This window comes from Anabas testudineus, chromosome 23, assembly GCF_900324465.2.
Source record: "Anabas testudineus chromosome 23, fAnaTes1.2, whole genome shotgun sequence".
Classification (NCBI taxonomy): Eukaryota; Metazoa; Chordata; class Actinopteri; order Anabantiformes; family Anabantidae; genus Anabas; species Anabas testudineus.
This window is the reverse complement of record NC_046631.1, coordinates 2,403,592-2,427,890: the sequence shown is the minus strand read 5'-3', so window position 1 is coordinate 2,427,890 and position 24,299 is coordinate 2,403,592. Positions and strand designations below refer to the sequence as shown.

The 24,299-nt window shown below is 39.4% G+C and overlaps 1 protein-coding gene across 5 annotated transcripts in view; it reads left to right on the top strand.

Moving 5' to 3' along the window:
- The first annotated feature begins 1,905 nt into the window (after positions 1-1,905).
- The window catches only part of osbpl8 (oxysterol binding protein-like 8), a 61,850-nt gene continuing 39,456 nt past the window's right edge, over positions 1,906-24,299 (top strand). For 2 of the 5 annotated variants that reach the window (XM_026361735.1, XM_026361731.1), the window contains exons 1-3: positions 1,906-2,244; positions 11,265-11,314; positions 19,238-19,332. In XM_026361735.1, coding sequence (XP_026217520.1) covers positions 19,291-19,332 — 42 coding nt within the window. In that variant the 5' untranslated portion in view covers positions 1,906-2,244; positions 11,265-11,314; positions 19,238-19,290. Of the gene's footprint in view, positions 2,245-11,264; positions 11,315-14,486; positions 14,508-19,237; positions 19,333-24,299 lie in introns of those variants that run through there. The other 3 variants (XM_026361733.1, XM_026361732.1, XM_026361736.1) reach the window with 3 other exon arrangements.

The following is a 24,299-nucleotide window of genomic DNA, read 5'->3' as shown; positions in this document are numbered from 1 at the left end:
TTGGCACCTCTTTCATTTCATTTTGCACTGCAGGGTTTGATGTGGAATGGGACTCAAGCTAACTTCATTATAAGTTGTCTGTTGAGAAACACAAACGTAACACAGACGCAGTGTTTTATCATACAAAATTACTGTTGTTTCCTGTGCAGCCTGTGTGCTAAGCAGGACGTGAATGAAGTTAGCTCTAACTAACACTACACAGTCATTATAACAGTTTAGAAATACCATCATCCAGCAGCCTTGTGTGTAGTTGGCACCAGATTTAATTTGCAGACTCAGAGATTTCCATTAGAAATTCCATCTGGTTCCACTAACTCGATTCTGAGTAACTCAATTCTTGCCATCAAGTTGTCATCCTTTCAAACAGCACACAGTAACGAGTCATTATACATGCTATATTTGGTTGTTTTGTTTTTAACTCTGGAAAGCCTGTGATCAGCACTGTATCAGTTCAGTACAATATGTACTTTTAGCTGCCCTACATATACACAACTATGATTATGTTATATAGAATATGCAAACATACCTGTTTATACAGCAGACATAGGCTTCATAAAACATCATGATTTTATTATAATGGACAGTCTATAAGTGGACAAGCAATGCATTGAAAACAAACACACAAAAACACGAACAACTTAATGAAGAATATGCACAGTTATATGAGTTGATTCTTGAGTGATCAATACTTTACAGCCATCAGGGGCTTTCCATATAGACATGGAGGATAACAATAACCAATGTTTAGCTCTAGTTTAGGTGCCTCCATGCCATTACACATCTCTCTTCTCAACCTCTATTAGCCACTAGATGTCAGGCTTTACCCACACACATGAATGGATCTACCTGATTAAAAGCATTGGTAGTGACCCTAGATGTGCATATTAAAAACAAATAATTTTATAGTGTGCTTGAAACATGCTAGAGATTGTGTCTTTGTAATGTTACAAGGAGAATATTCCTGCTATCACAACAAACACATGCAAAGGCTACAATCTTAACTAACTGAAAGCTAAAAAATGTTTATGTTATAAAGAAAGAATTTAGTCTACGCATAAGGTGATAAGACAAAAATGTAAGACGTGACATTCTTCACTGAGTGATCTCAGTCAAACACTGGAAGTGTCCAGCTCCTGCATTTTAAAGTGAAAGTGGAGTGAGCGGATCACGTCCTGCACACACAGGAACATCAGACGATCACCGAGCAGCAACAAGGAAGTGTCGTCTCTGTCGCGTCAAGTGACCCCTTATACAACACAAACAGGATACTGACTGGTCGTCCTTCAAAATAAAGCCAAGGTCTAAAAACATATCATCATCATCATCATATTATTACAATCATGTCTGTTACCACAATTTGTAATATGAGCAAATAAATAAGCAATAAAAAACAAATCGAATTAAAATTGTGTATATTAAAAATGAAATGAAATAAAAACATTTAATGTCGGACTTTGAACTATGATGGTATGAAACCTATGTTATTTTATGATATACAGCAAAATAAAAGCTATATTTCACATATATGAGTTATGATTGCTGTTGTCATGGGTACACGGTTAAGGTTTTTGATATGGATGGAACAGTTCTAGGTGTAAACACAGAGGAGAAATTGGTCTGTGGGTTGTGCAACAGCTGGCAACTGTAAAAAAGTTACTTTATCTAACTTAACTGTTGTTTTGTACACGTTTCAACTGTATAGTATGTTTTTTTTTCATTTAAGCATCAAATATATGCATGCATGTTTTATTTAATGGAATAACAAGGAAATGCTTTGGATGACAAAGTAATTCATTGAAGAAAAGCAAGAAGATGCTACTTTTCGCTATATTTTGTCCTTTATTTTGAAATGTGCAACCGGAAGTCTTGTATATTCCGGTTGACTTATCCCCTGTCGACTGAAACCACGAACTGAACATCACAGAATGTGAAGGCGGGCTAGTGGCTAACAAGTTGCTTGACTCATCATGGTAAACAGACACCAGAAAACACACCGCTAATCGTGTTGTTAACATTGAACTCTCCAGACTTTAATATTGGACCTACGTGACGCGGTCGGACTGAGGAGGACGTGAGCATCGCCAGGTGAAAACGGTGACTACCTAGTAATAAACGTTAAAGCGTCGTCAGCTAACAGTTAGCAGACGGACAGACGCCCCTGAGGACTGGCTGAACATTTACAGCTGGCGTTTCTCTTCCTTGAGCCAGTCAGACGAGACACTGACAGACCGTGACGAAGCCGAGGTGAGTGCCACAGAAAACAAAACTTAAAAAAACAAACAAAAACAAAAGTGCGTTTAGCAGGTTCGCTGCCTTCCGCCACCTGCTAGTTTTGATTAAACGCCGCTAGCTTAATTGCTAATTCGCCGTGTGTGTCTGTGGGGAGTTGATAGCCGCGACTCTGCAGTCAAGCGGTACGTACTATTATGTAATAAAGCAGGGTTAGTGATAGCTCAGGCGTCTAGCAGCTTCTCTGTCTCCATATGGTTCCTCTCTGTGTCTGCAGGCTGTCTCAGCTCGCACTCTAGTGGGAACATTTGGAAGAATGATGTGTATGTTAGCCTAGTTAGAACAGGCTGTCGTTAGCCTCTTTACAGCGGTGCAGCCGGGACGTGATGTGCTGTACAGCATCAGGCATGCTTGATTAGAATTTCCTTCAGCCATACTGAGCCTGCATGATATCTTTATAAGACAGTCCTTATTGTTAGTTAATTGTAGGCGTTAAATTGTGCAAGGATGATGCCTTCCCCTGATATATTTCCCTTTACTTTTCTTGTTACTGATTACTACGTGCAACATCCACAAACATAATGATCCTGCTGCAGTGTTGCATGTCTGCGGCCTCCTCATCCCTGGAGCTATGTTACCACTTTCACCTGACACAAGCCAACAGCAGAAACAGGAGACTAGCCAGCATTAAGACCTGTTTCCAGCTGTGTCAGACGATCGGATGCGTCCGGCTTGTCCTGACCTGTTGGATACCTGACATCAGCCTGTAATGTTATCCAACTGCGTTTCAGGCTTTCTCCCTCTGACTTTCTGCCCAGGTTGTGTATTTATGTCAGCAAGCCCTGACACCTAAACCCTAAACACTAATTCTACTTTTTAGGGCACTGAATATCAGTTCTCGTAACCATCAATGGGTATGGTGAAAAATCATAGTACGTCGGCATATAAATGATTAGTGAATTGATGAGTCAGATTTGTAATACACGTCAGGTGATTTGTGTTAATGATGGAAACACTTGTCACTTTACTCTATGTACCTGTTCCAGTCCCATACTGTATTTTCATGTTTTCCATCCTCTGCTTATTTGCATGTAAATGAAGGGTAATCCCTGACTTTCCATGCCAGACTTTTGTTGAGGTAAGGTGCGCAATTCAGGGTCACAAGAGCGACCAGCTCATTTGCCAACCAAATGGAGTTTCCATTCAGCCCTTCTTAAACCACAACTTGTTGCCTGCGCGCTGCTCTGGATAGACGCGCAAAGCTTTAAATTTGAATCTATTGAGTCTATTTGGGAACATCAGAATTGTAATGCAAAGGAAAACAGAAATGTGTTGTTTGTTTGCACAATAATAGGAGGAAGAACACTGTGCAAACTTGAACAGCAAATTTAAATAGTTTCCCACTTAGAAGTAAACATGGATTTCCTTCTTGTATCTACCTGATTTGGGGCTAAAATAACAATTATGTTGATTATCAGTGAATTTGCTGATAGTTGTCTTAATTAGTCATTTTTTAAAATAAATAGTCAGAATCCATAATGACCATTTTATAGTCTGAAACAATTAGTTGTCTAAGTAGCAACAGATCAACTACTTGAATGAATTTGGGTGTAATGATTCTCCAAAGCCATGGTTCGATTCAAACTGTGATATTTTTTTTTCCATCCCTGAACACCTAACAACACAGATGACCTGCAGCTTGTGATGTTCCTGAATGCAGCAGCAGCTCTACAACTCATGCTATATAGACCCAATTTGACTTTCTTAGCCTAAAGCTTGCATACAGAGGCAAATGTTAGGTCTTCTTACAACAAGAAAGATCAGATTCCACAACAAATAGGCCGTGCTTATTTGTGTTTCAGATTGTGGCCTCGTTTTCAGAATTGTTACACCCTTACTAAACAATTATTTGTCCAATAATGTCAGCTTAAACCTGGCTGTTAAAACTGGGTATTTACAATCTAAATAGAGAAGTTTCCTGTTGTTTCTGCTAAGCAATGTGTTTTTATGGATTCTAACAACACCAAATACAAATGCACTCAGTACCTCAAATACTTTTAAGTAATAAATCTTCAGCCACAGCAGATTCTTTTAAAGACGTATTTTTTCCTGTAATGGTTTGCTGAGCATATACATACACAATCTTCACCTCCTTTGTATTATAAAAATGCAAGGAGAGAAAACTTATAAAAGATATCGTTGTACTGCATCAACTCCTTTCATTGTTCTTAGATTGTACTTAGTTATTTCTGATAGAACAGGCTGCTACACTGAAGTTGAAACACTCATGGGCAATGTTACTGTCAGGCATTTCAGCCAGTTCTCTCCTATTGAAAAAATTAGGGAAGTTTCTGAATGGAGTGTTGCTTTCCATGGAAAAATGAATCAGGAGTGTGTGACTGTGACTCACAGCAAGTTGTGTTTACAACCCTTGCAAAATGTCATGTACTGGAAACTGTACTAGAATTAAGTTGAAGCCTGTCTCTACAATGTAAGGACTTGGTTTATGAAAGTGAAGAATTTCCTATTGTGATGAGAAATACTTGTGTGTAAATTTACCAATTTAGAATCAGAACATGCTTTAAAACAGCTTAACAATAAAAGAATTCCAATATTCATGCTTACAAATAAATATGGATAACACAGACATACAGTAATGTCTAGTGTATCTCTTTGGTATCGATAGAGAATAAGCTAAGACTCTTCTGAAGTTAAGCATCCAAATAGAGTCCTAAATCACAGTTACAGTTCTAAATGGGCTTTGCAGTGTTCACATTATGAAACAATAAAATGAGCCCCTCGCTGAACAAAATATTCACCTGTCAGCAAGGCACGAGGCCCACACAGCCTCCACAACATTATTAGGAGCCATAACAAATGATGTGTTGCTCATGATGTTATTTAAATGCCAAGGCAAGTGCAAATTGCAGCCTGATCTTCCCAGCTGGGACGCTCAGGCAACTGGCTGTGGTTTGGCTGATTGGATGCATTTGCTCTGACAAATGCCAGATGTGTTTGAAGTGAGATAGTTGCCTCTCACTTCCTGTCGGTGTAGATTTATCCAACAGAGACCCACAAATCAGGTTAGATTTTGGCCCGCTTCACCTTAACTTGTAGCTTTACAGCTTTTATTACCATGCATGAGAGAGTTAGCTGAGGCGTAGCAATGACAACAGCTGTTTTTGTTCAATTGAAGCTATATTATTAACCACGTATCGTGTACTTTTCATTTCATTGTCTCAGCTTTTGTTATTCAGAGGAGCTTGACTGCTTTAACTCTTCTATTTAAAAAAAAAACTAAACAAACATGCCTTGTCTTCAGCAATGACAAAGGTTTAGTTAAGCGTGGTTTCTTGTATGTCCTTGCACCAGTTCTACTTCTGAGCTGGATTTTGTTATTTGATAAAGGAGCGTGGGCACATCAAGCCCTTTATGAGTGTCTTAGCCTATTAACTTCAGTGTCCACCCCCGCATCAGAGGTAGGGGGACCTTTATTTTGCCCACCTGAGTTGCTACTGCTTCTAGCACAGCAGAAAAATCTTATGGTTTCAAGGCTGCATGTAGTTAGGGTGTCTATGCAGATTAACAGTGAGTGCTCCCTTTTTAAAAATGGAAGACATTAGGATAACACCCCGAAAATAGCTGTGGCCATGTTGACGTGGATATTTTAGATGTAAAGCTTAATTACCCATCATACAAAGGAGCTATTTGGAGTAAATGAGAATGTACACAGTCCACATATGTGTCTTTCAAACAGAAGCATAGAGAGATTTTAATTTACAGACAACAGATGAAGGTTTTGATGGATGTACTTCAAAGGCTAGAACCATAGAAAGCAAGCTTTAATGTTTCATTAAAATATAATTATTTTTCCTAATGTTAATAAAGTATTAGATGAATGTCTCTCACAAATTAAAAATCTGTCTGTGTCTATACTGTTGAATGTTGCTGGAAATCCTGAAGCCCTGATGTTAGTGGTGAATAGAGAGGATTTCAGACACACAGGAGACACAGACTTCCTTTACATCTATTCCTCTTTCAGGCAGTAGTAAATGATTACTGTCAAAACTTTCACTTCTGGATTGGATAAACCCAGAGTCAGTGTCGGACTAGCGTTAGCTGTTGACTGTATTTAGCATCAAAAGTTTAATTTAGTTTGACTTTTGCTGCAAAACCTTGTGGAAACTGACAGCATTGTGCACAACCCTGGCTGTTGCAACTGTCCAACAGATTGCAGTGCCAGCTGCACCACTGAAATCCATTGAAAATAATGACACCACATCACACTTGTGTTTTTAGTGTTAAATCATAGTGAAAATTGCTGGGTTTGAGAGATATTTACATTTTAATTAATCAAGGACACTTATCTAGTACAAAACAGTGAAGATATGTTTCAAGATTAATGCTTAGTGTTAAAAATAAGTATTGGGAGACATCTGTCCAGCTTCATTCAGCTCTTTAAATGTGCAAGACCTTGACAAGTGGAATAAGTGTCTTTGCAATTTGGTTTAATGATTACTGGACTGTTCTTTGTTATGTAAGTCAGGCCTTGAACTTATTTTTACAGAGGAATCTTTCTTTGCTGCATGACTGTCAGTACCAGCTTTTAGTCCCAGCACTCTTGGTCCACCCCCCAAAAATCCCTCACTCAACAGAGGAGAGATGAGGCCTAATTCACACCTGCACCACGATGGACACAACTAACGACCCATTTTAGAGGACAAGTGGGGTTGGCAAAGATCTCACTATTACATCTTTCACAACCTCCCCATTATAAGTGAAACCAAACATGGAGCATAATTTGTGGTCTCTAATCAATTGTCTTCAGACTGAAGAAGCTACTTAGATAAGCAGTAAAACGTTTCAACCATCCATAGATTGTGTCAGTTTGTTAGTGCGATGTTGAGGACATTTCAGCTGGGCAACAGAATGTCAGCAAGAAAGGAAAACATAAGGTAAAGCGTTTGGGCCTAATAATTAGCAGTGAACCACGCTTTATTTAAGAGAGACACTGCAGTATAATGACTACAGTCCCCTGGTGCTAATCCCCCCTAGTGCATTAAAGACCATGAACTTTCTGCTTTGCTTAGTGTTAAATCAGAGAAAAATGACAGTGGTGCCTGCTGTTGGAGACAGGTTTTGCTCTCATGTCAGAGCAGTGTACTTAATGCATCACTACCATGTAAACACATAACCATTATGCGCTTACATGGTAGAGTAATCTGCGTTCTCCAGGAGAAATCTACCTTGGTAAATCAGGTTTCGCTAAACCTCGACCCCGATTATGGTAACCAGATTTCCTGTTTACATGACACTTGAGGAATGAGCATTCTCAAAAGTGTGTAATCAGTAACTTCAGGATTTCTCAGGTTTTGTGATTAATTAGCTTGAGAATGACTGAATTAGTAGTTGATTTCAATAAAACCAGACAATAAAATGTATTTGTGACTCTGTGCATGATTAAGTTATGGTTATAGTTACAGTCTCTTCAACTCAAGCATTGTTGTTACCGTTGTACTTGCTCTGCTTTCTAGTGACCTAATTCACTCATTCAGACTTCAGTGTTCTGTGCACAGTTGCAGCTCTTCGGGGGATGCAAAATGCGCTATTGATGAGCCTGTTTGATACAGTTTGATGACGATTCTTTGTTTTGCCAAGCTCATACTCAAAGGAAGAGAGAGTACAGAGTTCCACAAGTAAATCGTGCTGTACGCCGCATTTGAAATGTTGGTGTCTGTAGATTTACATTCCCATTGTAGCGCTCTTGAATTATCTGAAAACAACCTTGACAGAAGGATGCTTTTGACATACTTCTAAGCTGCTGAGATTTGCATCCCCTATTATTTTAGTCCTGAAGATTAACCTAATGAGGAAAAATATGTATGTTGGTAATACAGTGGGGCTTTTGTAGCTTGTGGATGTGCAACAATTTCCCAAATTACTACTATACTTGAATGTAGTGCGCTGGAGCTCACATTGTGCTGAATACAGTGATACTCTCTTAATCGAAGCCTTTGTACAAAGACAAATTATAGTCAACATGGGAGACTCTACTGCAACAGAAGTGGGATTTTTGTCATTCTCTTTTCCAGAACTGTGACACAAGACTGTGCACGTGTGTGTTGCAGTTTCAGACGATGAAAATTTCACATATGCATCTTGGCCAGAATAATATAGGATGCCGATCTCTGCATCTGTACGCAAGTGCACTGGTGAATACGCACAGATTAGCAGCAGCATTATTGTCAACAAAAGCATATCAGATTTTAGCTTTTGACAGGTATACATTTCAGCCTCTGTACTTTTGGCATAAATCACCACAGGTCTGGCTGTAATAATCCCTTCAAGCTGAACTCAGCCCTGACAGGAAGAACAAAGTGGCTATGACGCAAACTCACACACTTAGTCATTATTCACACTGATTTTTAACTCAGGTTATTGCATCTCTGAACTTGCAGATCTTTGTACATAATTTAAGACAAATGTTTGGAAACAATTATGGCAGATAAGCGGGAAGGAGGAAACTGAATGACTACTAGTCACTTACCTCTGATCTATCTCCAATATCCTGAGTGTTACAAGCAGTCATAATAGAATACTGATTCATGTGAAGTGCTACAATAAAAAGTCAAGAGAGCCCCAGTACAAGTTAATAAAGTTTCTTTATCTTTATGTCCATCAAAACATGAATTTTCTTAGCAGGACATGAATAAAAAACATTTCTTTGGAGATTAGCTCTTTTCCTTTTATCTTTCTTTTTTGCCTTTTGCAGTTCTTATCATGAGTTCAGCATTTTCTCAAAATTCCTTTAGCTCCTGATTTATTATTCTGTAGATAGGTTATCTGTGTGGGTCCATCTTTCCACCTTCTCTTCAGGTTGGACAGGATTCACAGAATCTTTGAATAAGGATTTGAGCCAATAATTGTAGTTGTTTGTGGAGTTATTTGGAGGAGAGCTTTTTAACTGATAGATGCTGTTAGAGAATGAAGCCTTTGGCTGTGTTCTGCCCTCCAGCTCAGCTTAACCTCAAGCACAACTTAAAGTGTTACATGTACAGAAAAATTAAATCTGTTGCTTATTTTTTTATTATTTAAATAATTTGTTTGGCCTATACAGTGTTAAAATGGTGTTAATGCTCATACATTCCAAAAGCTATATGCAATTTCTTCTTCTAACCCATCAGATGTCTCATTTTGTTTGGCCATCAGGCCAAACTTTAAAGAAACTTGCGAATAAACACATGGGAGAAGCTGGAACCAAACAATTAATTTGGCGATGCTTTCTTGGAAAAAACTCTAAATAGGTCATTTAGAGTGCTGGCTAATTTCCTGTTGGTTTCCTAATCACACCCACAAGTTGTTTACAATTGTACACCATTTTATTTGTTAAATAGTGGGGGAAACAGTCTACTGGCAAACTCAACAGCTCATTATTGCAGCAGAGTTGCTAGCAGGACAAATAGCACAGTTTATTCGTTAGATGCATTTGGACCAGTGAGTCTTGTCTCTTCTTTGTCTGCAAACCATTCATGTTTTTTTTTTTCCTTGAACAGTTCATGTTTTGATGGAGGAGAGGAAAGAAAAGCCGATAGTGACAAACTTGCTCTCTGTCCCTTCAGACGTCAGCACCAGGGATCAAGTGTAAACAAAATGTTGCAGTTATAAATGCTCTTAGTTTTATGAGCTTTTATTCCTGAAATAAGATTGGAGAAGTGGACCTGGACCCAGAAGATTCAATCCCTGCCCTGATAAATGATGGAAAAAGCAGAACTTGCTTTTTCAGCTGCAAGAAACATCACTATTTTCCCCTTCAGGGAAAGAACACACAAACCAATAAAGGTTTTAGGTGAATGAGGCGCTCTCATTCAATTATGAACATTCATTAAACAATCAAAAACATCTTTGCCGCTGGGTAACAACTCAGAAAGGGTTAGGAAATGCACTTACTAAAAATAGTTAATGCACAAAGAATGATGTAAGGTGCTTTGGAGAAAACTAGCCATAAAGCTTCTTGACCTGATGTATTTTGTTGTCATCTGAATAGACTTCCTCCTGAGTTCACTGGCTTCCTGCTTCATTAAATGCTATCTTAAAACGATCCAAATGTCGATGGTTGGTTTATATCTTTGGTATAAAAATATAACAACAAATTAGTTGCTTTTCCTCGTGTATATCATGTTCCTGCAGGACTCTTAAGTGCAACTTTGTTTCATCCTAGTGTCAAAAATATGCTTCAACTGCTATTTCGCAGGATCACTAGCAACTACTGGGACAGGGTCAGACCACGATTATACTGCTGTGTCCCTGCTCTAATGCACCACAGTAGTATGGTTTATTGATTTATGTAGAAACAATAGGATTTCATTTGATATTTTGAGTTATCATTTTACAGAATAAAAAAAAAAGTGGATTGATTTGAATGATGATTTTGAATATTTGTTACATATAAATTCTATATGTATGTATATAATTTATACTAGCAATGCATCTTATCTGTGTCTAGTCAAAATAAAAAAACTACATATGCACAAAAGCCTTTTCAAAATAGGCTCTACTCCATCTACTGTAATGATGCAGTTGAATTTGATGTAGAGTGTCAGTGTTCTCACCTATATTTGTGCACACTTTGGCTAATTGGTGACATTAATGATACAGTATTCTGAATGAGCAATTAGCAGTTTAGTTGTTTGGCATACACCCATGAATGTAAAGACATTTTGAGAGTTTGTCTGTACAGATGATGTCATTTGAAGGAGTCGTTAACACCCGCTCCGAAAAATTATCATTCATCATTTTGGAATTTCTAGTGTTTTTTAGTAGTGTGGGTTTCTGAGGGGTTGTAGACTCAAGGGAATGAGGTCACATCAGTGTGGAGCAGCAGAGGAAGCTTATGTAGAGACCATATTGCTCCATATTGCCACTGACACCAGCAGCCCTGCAGCACTAGCCTACAATTGAGACGAGGAGGGAGAAAAATATGGTGATGTCATCTCTATGTCTCTCTCCCTCCCTCTCTCTCTCTTTTTCTCTCTCAGAGGCTGTGTTGTGAACGTAATGGAGCTTTCTGCTGCTTCAGCTGCGTGAGGTAGGTCTTTCATTCACTCCCCTCTATATCTTCCACACGTGCATGCTGCTATGGTCTGCCGCCTTCCATCTTTCTGCATTTCTGTGTGTCCGTTTACCTTTGCTTGATCTGGGCACGCACAGCAAACCCCCGGGAGCCTCTATTGCTTATTTTCACATTTTGTATGTGTGTAGGAAGGCTCCGTAAGTGTAACAGATGCTAATACGTTGAGTTCACGTCACACAACAGCTCGACAGTTTTCTGATACCCGACTGGCTGCCCAAACACCAGAATGTGTCTGGTGTTAGACTGCTGGTAGCTGTCGAAAACCAAAGCTGAGATGAGAAGGTGAATCATATTCGCACAGCCTCTGAAAGGTTTGACCATGTAGAGATAACGTCTGTAAGCCTATCTTTCAGCTCCCCATTTTTACCCACAAGCGCTTTCTTTAAAGGTCATTCACAGGTCACAAGTATATACTATTAGCCTACCGCTGTGACCTTTGCACTCCTTATTTCCTCGTGATGTCAACACATCCTTTCAAATGTGGAATATAAATTAATTCATCTCTAGGTTGAATGTCTCCGCATCTCAGCCTCACATCTTCTCTCCGTTTTCTGTTATGCAAGCGGTATCACACACACAGACACATATTATTCAACTGAGGCTGCGTGCGTCACACACATTTTCAGTGTGCAGCTCTGTAGTGGAGCTGTGGCTCTGTTGTCTCTCTGATTTCCCTGTCTCTGTGGTAGCAGCGTTTTGTGCTGTCCATCAGTGTGAGTTAAACAGCCGAGCAGCCGCAGTGTTTCTCCTGTGGAGGGATTCAACATTTAGAGGTCACCACAGTCTCCTTGACACCACCAGAAGTTCCGACCTTCTCATCCCCCTGCTCATCATCAGTATTCCTGTCCACATTTCACTCTGATAGATCAGATAAGTGGATGTCAGTGAGCGCTGAGTCACCTTGGTGCATTTGAAAGTGTAATACAGCTTTGATTTTGCAAGGTGACACATTCCACATGCCATTCTTGTAAATTAAAGTGGAATATTTTTCTCATTTTTTCTATGAGATGATATTAAAGCACCATAGAGACACTATTTTATCTGAGAAATCATTGATGACACTTTAAATATTATCACGTTTACTTTCATAATGGTCTTGTCTTTAGAATGTCTAGGTGCAGTGCTCCATCTGGATAAGCTGTTGTGTCAGATGTTATAATGTGTCAAGGGCACGGAAGCCAGCGTACATGCAAGCATCATGAGATGATCCTATATGCAGTTTCTGTCTGCTGATTAGCAAATAATGGCACAAAGTGTGGCAGCACATATTGTAACAACTACTGTTAAGTATAATCTGTACTCAAGACATCTAGAAACAGGAAAGTACCATTTAGGGCAATAAATATGAAACGACAGGTCTTGTCAAATGAATATGTTACATTTACCACATGAGTGAGCCACACCCCTGGACTGGGTGACATGTTCCTTTATTACCATGAAGATACACGTTGTAGATTATTTTGACTCAGTCCCCCATACACCATTCCACTGCTGGAAATCTGCTTAACAGCACATTGCAGCTGAAAATAGTCACCTGTCATCTGTGAGATGTTTTGTATTTGTTGCACCAGGGTGTGTTCCAGTCTTTCTCAGCCAGTGCAATCAGTGTGTGCTATTTAAAAATGTCAGTCGTTAGACCCAGTTTCTACCATTTGTTCTCTTGAAGCTGCTTTAGCATATTGGATATTTGAGACTGACATTGGCAACTGATGAAGTCACAACCGAGGTTGACAAGCAGTACAGTTGACACACTCTGGAATTGCAGGGTTGACTACTTCCAGAACTTCCTCAGTCGTTAGCGACCAGTCACTTAGTTTGTTGCCCATACTCCACTGAGTCATCAGGAGTGTGCTCCTTTCAAGCTGCGAAAGATTAGAAATATCTGGCAGTTAAGTGTATACTATCTGGTCTCCGAGTGTCTTACCCTAGTCTCGGGTGTGTCCATGCTATATGGTGTAGGCTCCACCATAGCTACATTGTGACTGATTTGTTCCTCCTCTGAAATGTAATAGCACATCAGGGCAGCGGTGATATGGTGTGAGAGCAGCGAGAACTGTGATTGGTCAACATGAGCTGTTTGAATAATCTCCTGAGAAGGCTCCTAACTTTCAGTAACAGAAATCTTGCAAAGACATGTCAGCACATCTCTGTCACAATGAATAATGAATATACAGTAAACTCAGTTTCATTGGAGTGGTGCACTATTCAGCAATTAGATGAGACAAAATAGAAATTACCTGGATTTAAGTTACATAAGTACATGTTTAGGCTTCTGTCACTCTGTGTTAGTGCTGTGATACCAGTGGCTGATATTATTTGGCTTTGCTTTAAAACAGAATCTACACTGTATGTTTCTTCAGTGGGCTGAGTGTTAACCCTTTGCTAGAAGCTATGCCAAGATATATCACCTTTGCAGCTATAGTTCGGGGCAATTAGTTTTTCCTGTTAGAGTATTTTCACACAAAACTTTAAATAATTTCTGATCAACTAAGCCAAATTGAATGAGTCAATTTGCTTTACACAGAAAGTTTTCATGTAATTTCATTTTTATTGGTATATATACTGGTATATGTACCCTCTCCAGTCCAAACTCCAGGATGCTTCCATCTTATCTAATTTTGAAAGGACAGAAATTGGTTATGTAATGGAGATTTAATCTGTGTTACAGGAAAATCTGCCAGCGATCTGAACGACTACTTTTTTTTCAAAGCCACAGAATCATATGTAGTGGTTCTGTCCGTCATAGTCTCGTTACACTGAAAACAATCCCCCTGTCTGTGTTTGTGCCTTAGTATCTCTAAACGTACGTTATCTCATTTCACTGACATACATTTCTGTACTTGTCAGGGGAATGAAAAGTGACTTTTATTCTGCTGAAGCGGTGCTGGGTTCTCTGAGATCTAGCAGGGCAATCCTCTGCCTCTGCTCCATGTTGATTAATATTCTTCACTCCCTGACCCACATGGATTAGTTCTGTTTAAAGATGTCTCCCCCGAAGCACAGCTCCAAACTGGGACATGTAGAAGATTACATTGGATGAAGCGACTTAGGTTTCCCCTATAAACTCTATCTTGTCTTGTTTTTATTTCCACAGAGAGCATTTCTAAAAACATAGTTTGACCACCTTATTCCTGACAAGCTGCTCATGATAAGTGTATTTCATACTTATATGTGCATTTATTTGTGTGAATGAGCTTACAGTGGCATAGTGATCCATTCAACTGGGATCTACTTTTGTGTTCAACCATTGCTTTTATAACCCTAACCCTTTGCCACCAACCAATGGAGTTGTGCAGAAAGCTGCAAATTTGCACAGACTTGTGCCTTCTACAAGAAGTGAGGCACCAGTGATGTGATGAAACTGGATCCAGTTAGTGTATATTCTCTAAAACATCCGCGGTCCACTGAGGATGAAGTAATCTTAACTTTTATTTCCCTGAAAATTAGAACCATCATCAGCTCAAAATGGGTTTATGTACAGTAAAAATACCTAATGTTATTCCCATTAGCTTTAGTGGTTTAGTGTTAAATAGGAAATGTCAGCATATTATCAGCATTGTCATTATATGCATACTAGTGAGCTGATGTTAGCATTTAGCTCAAAGGATTAGTGTCATTAAGTTGAGCCTCACAAATCTACTATGACTCTAAAGTTATACTTTACAGCTGCTCACCTTGAGGCATGGTGCGTACTGTATGTGGTTAGTCTTGCTCTGCTTCCTTGTTCAACAAGTTCACCCCCAAGTCAGTCAATCAGTCATTTTAAAAAAAAGTCTGAGGTTGGCATGTGCATGAGGTCACAAACATATAGAGTAGTATAGGTTTATTTGGTTGTACTTAAATAAATAATTGCATTTGCTAATAGATGTCAGTGCTCTTAACCCATAAAATCCAAGTTTATGCTTGGTAGTTAAGTCATTAGCTCTTTATGTCTCTTACCCCACTGGTAATCATCTTTGAAACTCTCAGCCATAACAGCAGTCATAGGACTCATAGATCAGCTTGTCGGACTACCAGAGAGCTGCCTCCCTTTCAAGAGTGAGCAGAAACATCACTACAATCAGCTTAGGAGCCTGAAATGATTGCTGTCCTTGCCTGTCATTAAGCAGAGCTCAACTGTTAATCTATAACTGCCATAATCATACTATACACTGCAGCAGATAGAAAAATAATGACAAGCAATCCAAGCATGGATCTGCTTTGATAGTCTATGTAATAGTTGATATTTGAGATCCAGAAGGACATAGCTTAAATGACCTTTCAGAGGAGTTGGTATTTAGTTGAAGCAACTTTGTGTGTTAATTTATAACAGAATCTTCTGGTTGCACTGGTTAAGCCTCCTAAAACCAACCCTTAGGCATCACGGACCTTGTCTCTCAAAATATGCCGCACTTAGAGAAAAGGGCTTGGTATCTGTTTGTCCTGTCTGCTAAACATTAACTTACTTAACAATATTGATGTTAAAAAATGTTATCGTAGCTCAAACATTGTCTGATGCAGGAATTATTACTGCGCTGACATGTGTCTTGCTTGAAAAAGTAATGTGTCATCTATCTAAACAGAATCTAATAATCACTGGAAAACCAGTAATGCATGTCCAATATACAATGTATTTTTTCATTGACATAGTTTATCCTGTTGATTTGTCATTTTTGGGTGAAAATACAAGCCTTGAGGGTCCCCAGATGCTCCCTGCTGTTTTTTGGCTCTAACAAGAAATCCCCCTGCCAATTTTTTCAGCTTTGTTTTGGGGCCACTGCCAAGCCTCAAGTTTAGGATTCCCTTTGCGTCTGCCCTCTGTCTTTGGCAATGATTCATAGCCTTTAGCTCTCAGACTGCTGCGCTACGACTGATAAAGAATGTGATATGCCACCTTGTGTAGAACAGGTCAATTGACAGTAAAGCAGTGGGAGGAGTGAAGCAAAATGGCATCATGATAACAAAAGTTAAAAGTAAAAAGTTAACACCAATATTAAGCAGGTATGCTTACCATTTCACTATTTCTGGGCATTAACTTAATAAGCAATAAGCATGAAACATAAAGTACAGTCAAGGGTGATGAGGTTGTGCACACATTTATTAAACTGATTGTGGTCCTAAAGAAAAATGTACAACCTGATGAACAATGTTGGTACTGAATGTAATGGAAATATTTCATGTATTCATAAGAAAAGATGAAACGATTGGAAATTATTATACATATAACAGAGTGGCCTACTATGCAGGCATTACGTTCTCTGTTATTGTCATACCTCAGCTGTGTGGCTGCTGCACCAGACTGAATCTGGGGCTGATTGCTAAAGCTGGGTTTGGGAGAGTGAAAAACATCTGTCTCAGCATGACAGGTCCTTCAGAGTCGAGAAGTGAAGAAGTGTGTATGTCCATGCTGGCTATAGCCAAGAGCTTGTTGGAGCATTACATTAATAGATTGACCAGTGAAGGGATTCATTGGCCATCTCAATATCAGGATGTCCCCCCCACATCCCAGTTTCTTTTACCACTACTACCGTCTGGCTTTTGTACTTTAACCTTGAAACAGCCTTACTATATCCCCATAAGACATATATGGCACAGTTTCAGTGCTCCAATTGTGAGGCTAAAGGTAAGCAGGGTTAAAATCATGTCTGTATTTTGAATATTTTTTAACCGGGAAAAAAATCGGGAAAGGTTGACTTAACATACTTTTTTGTTACCTCATGCCCATTAAATCCTCATTAAGACCACTGAGTTGTTTATGTTGTTATTGGTTGGTATTTAAAATACTTTTGCATCATAATCAGACCTTGATTTTTGAGCTGTGGATTATACCTTGGTTTTTGGTTTTTGTTTTTCTGGGGTTTGGGGGCTCTTTAAATAAGAAAGCCCCACACGCTAGACTGTCCATGAATGCTATGCACCAGAAAAGCAGCTGATTGACCACTAACCCTATTCCAAACAGAATGTGAAAAAGAAAAAGAAATCTGCACTTAAAGGCAAGAGATGATGAATTTTGAGCTACTGTATTGAAAGCTGGGGCAACAGGCAGTATTAACATACGGGAGAGAGAATGGGGACGTCTTCACAGGCTTGTAGAAGACTTGAGTTGAGAAGGGAGGTTCTCTCTCGTCTTGTTTCAGAACTGTTAAACCCCAAACAGTAAGGCTATATGAGCTGTTGCCCTTAGAGTTTCGCTGCCTTTGGTGTAGTGTTATTACAGTATATTAAAAATATATAGCTGTTCAATGATGCAGCATGTTTTTCTTCAAACAACCCTCAGATCTGCAGTGTCAATCCGCACTCCATATCCTTAAAATATCCACAGCAATCAGCGTAAGTGGCTGCCTGCCATAATCTTGAAAGCATTTTTAGGACAACCACATGTTGGAAGGCAGCTGCTTCAACCAAAATAATCTTCCCGAAAGCATAGAGTATAATTAACAGATGGTGCCACTTATTCATAAACTAATGTTGAGGATTTAGCTGACAGTGGTATTACTGCTGCAGGCAGCGGAGCAAAGGCTGCATTTTGTTATGCACAGGTAGAGTAACTACTTAACAAGTAAGTAATGGGGTTTGAATCTGTTTGTAGCAGGTGGTTAACAGATGGGTGGGTGGGACAGCTGGTTTTGGGAAGACAGACACAAATGCAATGTGTGACTCTCGTCTGGGCTTGTTTTAACTTAAAGGATATATATACGTATGTATCAGAGATGAAACGGTACGAAAATGCTCATTATTGTAGTGTCCAAAATCATCGGTTATCATTATTGTAACAATTTTGTTAAAACTGCAGCAGCACAATCAGCAGGGGTCATGCAGGAGCTATTGTGACATCTCAATGTATTTGAATAAGTCTGATTGTTTATTATTAACATTCCTATTAGTGAAGATGTGAATGGCAGCGGTGGCTTAAAAGTTAGAGATGCAAGCTTCTGATTAGGAGCTGCTTGTGCTGTCATCATTGACAGGATGATCCATATTCAGCATGTCACAATGTGGTAGACTGGGAGGCTGGTGATGTCTACATTTTGTTTGCATTAATTTTTAGACAGCTATGCTAGCTTAGCAACCATGTACACCTGCATTACACTATCCCACTGCAGTGTGCATATGTAATAGTAATATTCTTTCTTACAAACTGTATACATGTTAAAGCTCTGCACCTTTTCTGCAACATCCCATCCAATGTATACTTGGAAAGTAATATTTGTGAAAGTAACCTGCAATAGATAGGCTCACCAATGTACCCTTGGGTAACTCTCCGTCTGGTCCAGTGAAGCAGCTAAGTGGCAGCCAGAAGGAATGCTCCCTGGAAAGATAAACATTATAAGCAGTGTCATGCTCCAACATTTCTTTAGGGAAAACAAGCTGAGAGCAGACAGAAAAAGTGAGAGATAGAAAGAATGAATTTTTCAGGACTCTCTGGGGAAGCAGGCTGACAGGCTGCCTGGTCCTTCATCCTCTGCTTGCACTAGAAACAGACTGTTTATAAAAGGCCATGGCACCTTTGTTTGGGTTTTTTAAAAAAAGGCAGCGGGGGTTGGTGAGCAGGCTTCTGCAATATTGGTATACAATGGCACAAAATAAGGGAACCTTATTGTGCTTCTGTATGGTAAATAGCCAGTTCAGCCTGTTTGTTCTGTAATACGAGAGATGAGAAGGCACAATGCTGTAAAAGTCCAGTCGCATCATACCACATAGAGTTATAGGGGACTGTGAAAAAGTCTGTGTGATTCCAGGCCAAATGATAAATGCTTTCAAAATAAATCCAAAGCCTAGAGAAATAAATTTTGAACGCATTGTACCTTCACAAACTTAATTTTACCAAGTGAAAGAAATTGTACACTGTGCTGTGATATTGTTCTTTTGTGGTAACACATTGCTTGTTCATCCTGACAGATATGCCGTCATTAGAGCAACGCTGACTGGCCTGACACTGGTTTAACACGACCATGGAGTCCTTAGAGTCTCAGCAGGAGCCCGAGAAAACTTTGGTGAGTCATCTCACTGGCATATGTCTGTACAGTCATACATAAATATATTCATTTCCTACAAAAATGTCTACTCTACTATTCCAAACTGGGAATTGGAAAATAATTAAGGATACATTCAAACAGCACAGCAGACTCTGTGGCAGACTCTGCATGTAGCTGAACTGTTTCTAGGACATCAGCTAGTCACTTTGGCTGCAAATGGTATATATGGGTGTGCTGTTTTATGTCCTCTTTCCTAGGAACAGACATGGTTTTGAAACAGGCCACAAAAAATGCAAAAGAATGTAGCCATTTACAGTTATTGTTCTTTGTTATGGGAAACAAAACATACTTGCAACTTCCTGTATAGTGTAGGTGCAAAATGCAGGCAATGCAGAAATGTCTAAAGAATGTTAAAGGTAGATGATAATCTAATCTAACATCTGTGATGTGAGATGTGATATGAGATGTGTGAACTATATTGACATTTAGAATGTGTGATCCTCATTCGGCTGTTATGGTAATTTACCTCACCTTCTTATTGTAGATGTCTACTTCTCCTTCTCCCATCCTATGACCCCCTCCTCCTAAAGACCTACGCTTTCTATGAGCCCTAAGATCTTACTAATGGTGCAATGACATCCAAAATTATAGCCAGTGTACTTATTAGAGGACCAAAATGGGACAAACTAAGACCACAATTACTCCTTTTCCATTAAGTCAGCTCAGGGTCTGGTTTGGAGTCAATGATTAATTTCGGCTGGTAGAGTGGTGAGTGTCAGCAGCCTTTGTTATGCACATGCACTCTTGCAGAAAGCCAATTAGAAACACGGTTAAGTTTACATGGCAGAGTAATCGGCTTCTCCAGGAGACATCTACCTCGGGAAATCGGGTTTCTCTAATCCCCTACCCCGATTATGGTAACCAGGTTTCCCATTTACATGACACTTAAGAAGTTAGCTTTTTAGAGAAAGCAGATTGTTACCTGGTTACTTGAGTGCATGTAAACACAGTGAATTAGAGCTGGGGGACTGCTTGTTTTTCCATTTGTCCCAGCCCTATAGTAAGCTGTAAGTGCTGGGATGGTTAAAAAGCAAGCAGGGCTCTGGTTCTTAAAGTCCAGGGTTAGCCACCCCTAAATTGGAATTTGGATTTTGTCAAGTCCACATCCAGTGACCTTCAGTGGCATTGCACTATAAGATACTTCTGCAGTGCTTCAGCTTCAACTGTAGTACATGCCATTTGTTCCGGTGTGCACATTCACATTTACACAGCCACACATGAAATGCCACGTCCAGTTCCCCTCTCCCAGGATTGTCATTTTGCCCTTTCATTTCACCTTAATCATAATCCTCAGTAGCCAGTTTTGCAATGAACAGGAGGGCAATTATAATTACAGATAACTAGGATGATAACTGTCTTGGCCATTTCTCCCACAGGTCTTTACACAATGACACACAATGGGATTGCTTAGGAGCAGAGCTAAAAGCCCTTTCCTACTTCTTTGAGTCTTAGAGTGGGAGTGAGTCTTAGAAACGCTCAATCTCTGTTATTAGTGCAAGCTAATTTCTCACCCTGCCTTCTCCGGAGCCTACTTTAGTGCCTGTATAATTAAACTGCTTATCCATAAATTGATTTGAAAGCTGCGCTGAAGTATTTACAATTTCTTTTGAATGCTTTTTTTGGGGGGATTGAATTGAATTTAATGAATGTGTACCTCCCTGCAAATTAGCAGTCATCCTCCTTCAGACAGACTGTGTGTTATCACTCAATCACATATTAAAAGGGACGGCAGTGCCAGTTTGGTGTGAGACTTAGACCCTGGGACCTACTGTGTTGCTGGCATATTCTGCTGTTTGCTGAAAGGGCCCATTGGTGGAGCGGTTGGTTCCAAACGTGGGATGAAAGGCTCTGGGAAGCACGCCAGGTTTCTGCGGCTTCTCCCCTCGCTCTGACATCCTCACAGTCAGGAGACCCTTCAGGAGGGTTTATGGCAGCCATCCCCCACAACCACCATTCAGTCTGCTGTCATTTGCATTGTACATACTGTAATGAAAGTGCTAGTGACCTGCTGTTCAGAATAGGCAGCAGTGAAAAGACAGAGACAACCATTATACACTTAAACAATGAATCTGAGGTAGTGTAAAGTTAAGAGAGGAGGATCTGTAACTAGGAGGCCACTGACTGAGGGGATTACAGCAACTGAAATAAATGATAAAAACCTTTATCTTCAGTGGCTGTTGAAATGCCTTTTAGCAAGGCATCCAACAGACCTAGGAAGCTCCCTGGTGTGAATGCAACACAGGATATTGATGGAGAAAGAGATTAGCTTATTTCTTTTCCCTTAAGAGGTTTTGAAAATGTAGTCATTGCCTTTTCTCCAAAACAAGATAGTTAACCTTTGCCATCTGGTGTAGTTATACTGCATGCCATCAACATAATTAGGCTTGCACCCAGTAGGCTCGTGATTTCTGTCCGAGATCCTTACCCCACCAATTCATCTTTCAACACTTGTGGTGTGGAAGGCAGAATTATGTTGATAATTAAAATCGACAAATGGTGCAACTCCTTATTTGACTCTTTTCATGTGTGACAGGCAGCAACCAGCTGCTTAATTAAACTTTATTACAAAAATCTATTTGAGTCAGAGAAGATTTAGCTTCACCAGCCGCTCAAAATTTCCAATTAAACAATGAAATACCTCTGCTTCTACTAGATCTTTGCAAAATGTGCTATACAGACATACAGTATGTAATGGTCAGGTGATGTTTTCTGATGATTTGGTGATTCCTTTCATCCCATTCAACCATTAATATTGTGGATTATGTCCAAATACTAAATATATTCAGACCTCATTTGTACTTCAGGTTTAATAGCAATTAGATTACATTAGTATGTTAACATTGTAAACTAAGATGGCAACCCCTGTAACTATTATATATTCTAAAAATCAGCATGTTAGCTTTGTGAGTATGTTTCTGCCATTAAAAAAAAGAAAAACATTCTACTCTGGTTCTCAGGCTTTCAATGCCACATAATGTGACGGGAATAAGCTGCAGGAGTTCAGAGGTGAAAATTGGCTGCACTTAGGGAGTGAGACACTGAGGTTACATCAGCTTATTTACACTACTGCTCAGATTCTGGGTGCTGTTGACAGAACTGAGCTGACAGCCTGGGCTGATGAGACACATTTTCATCCCTAAAGTAAATGGGTTAAAGTAAACAGGAAAAGTGTACTTATCCTTCATGGCTTTAACTCTGCCTCAGAGGCATAAAATGCACAGCAATTTACCACGTCACAAAGTGAACTTCAGATGATATGAGGAAAGTTTCAGGTTTTTCTGTTCAGGATTTAACAGATTTAAGTGCAGCGGTGAATTTCCTGCCAAGATTTGTTCGGCCCTCGCTTGACAGAAAAATCAGTCTTTTAGCTGAGAGATGGTGATGGTTGTGCTGCTGATTTGAGAGAAGTTAGTGGAGAGTGTGGATTTATTGACAGTGGGAACGAAAAGCCAGCTGTATGTATGCTGGGAGACCAGCGGCAGATGTTCTCACAGTCATACAGATGCACCTATTACACTTCCACATCTACAAATTCTGTCCTATGGTAGTCATACCCAGCACTGTAAACAACCCTATAAAAGTATACAGTAGTAGTGATAGTTTAAGTTTTGTAATAATTTTATATGATTTCTTTATGATACAGATTATTGTATACTATTGGAACTACAGAATAATATACACCTTCTTGTTTTCTTTGTAGAGATGGAGAAAAACACAGAAGGGACACTTAAAAAAATGTGGTTGTGCATAACCTTAGTTCTCTGCGTGTGAGTGAGACGCCTGACCATTAGTCCCCTGATATAAACCTGCAATGTTAAGAACAAAGTTCTCTAGGGGAAGAGAAAAGGTGAAATGTTTACTATATGTAACCTATACGTTAGTTAAGTCCATAAGTTAAAATTTTCAAATTATTAAGGTACCTTTGTAGCTGCACCAGGTCTTTTGGCACTAAAAGAACAACAGCATGTTGTCCATTAACATCAAAAATCACATGGTAATGTCAGAGTTTATTTTGGGGGTATTCCTTTAGGTGCCTCACTACTTAATAAACAGGAATGTGTCTAATTGCTGGAAAGAATGTCAGCACTCACACTGTGTACTGTTTTTGGACCTCACTACTTCAGCAGTTTATTTTCTGTTTGTGGTGTTTACCGTCTTTGCTGTCACAGGTTTTTGGCTTAGCTAGCTTTAAGAAGTCTAGCACGGTTTCAGGCTGTCTCATCCAATTTGTGGCCAAACAGAGCAGTAAGTAGCCAAAGGAACAGCACTTCTGTGCCATGAAAAAATCAGAGGGGTGCTATCCTGTATATTTGTATACCGTGAAGCATAATGTAATCTAAGTGCACACAAATGTGTGTTAAGAATATTATTATCCACTTAACCGATGTGGGTGTGTATGAACCTTTTTGTATGTATAGTTTTGGAAGTTGTGACTTTTTTTGTCACAAATTTTGTTTAAAACTTTTTTCACAAACAGTTCAGCTTTTATCAGAATGACCAAATTGAAGCAGTTTAAAGAAATAAAATAATTTAAAACTAAATGTACTACACCAATAGAATTTCTGTGCTGCTGCCACGGTTACTACTGTAAATGGGTACTTAGAAAACACTGTCAGAATCACAGACTGAATCGCACTCAGCTGGAGTTTCCTGTCCACAGCTTAGCTCTTGTGTAACGTAAATGACCAGTGTTCCATTAGAAATGATCGTTACATTTCTGAATGCAGTTTGTTTGTTGGATTCTACTTTTTTCATACTCCATCAATTGTTTTACTATCACTACCACCACAGCGCAGTGCGGAAAAACATTTTTCTGTGAAGATAAAAATAACTTGACACATTTTACCCCATGATGTGAATCATGTTCAACTCTCTCAGCAGACTAGCTGTAGATTGCTCCATCACAATTGTTCTTTTGTAGGCCT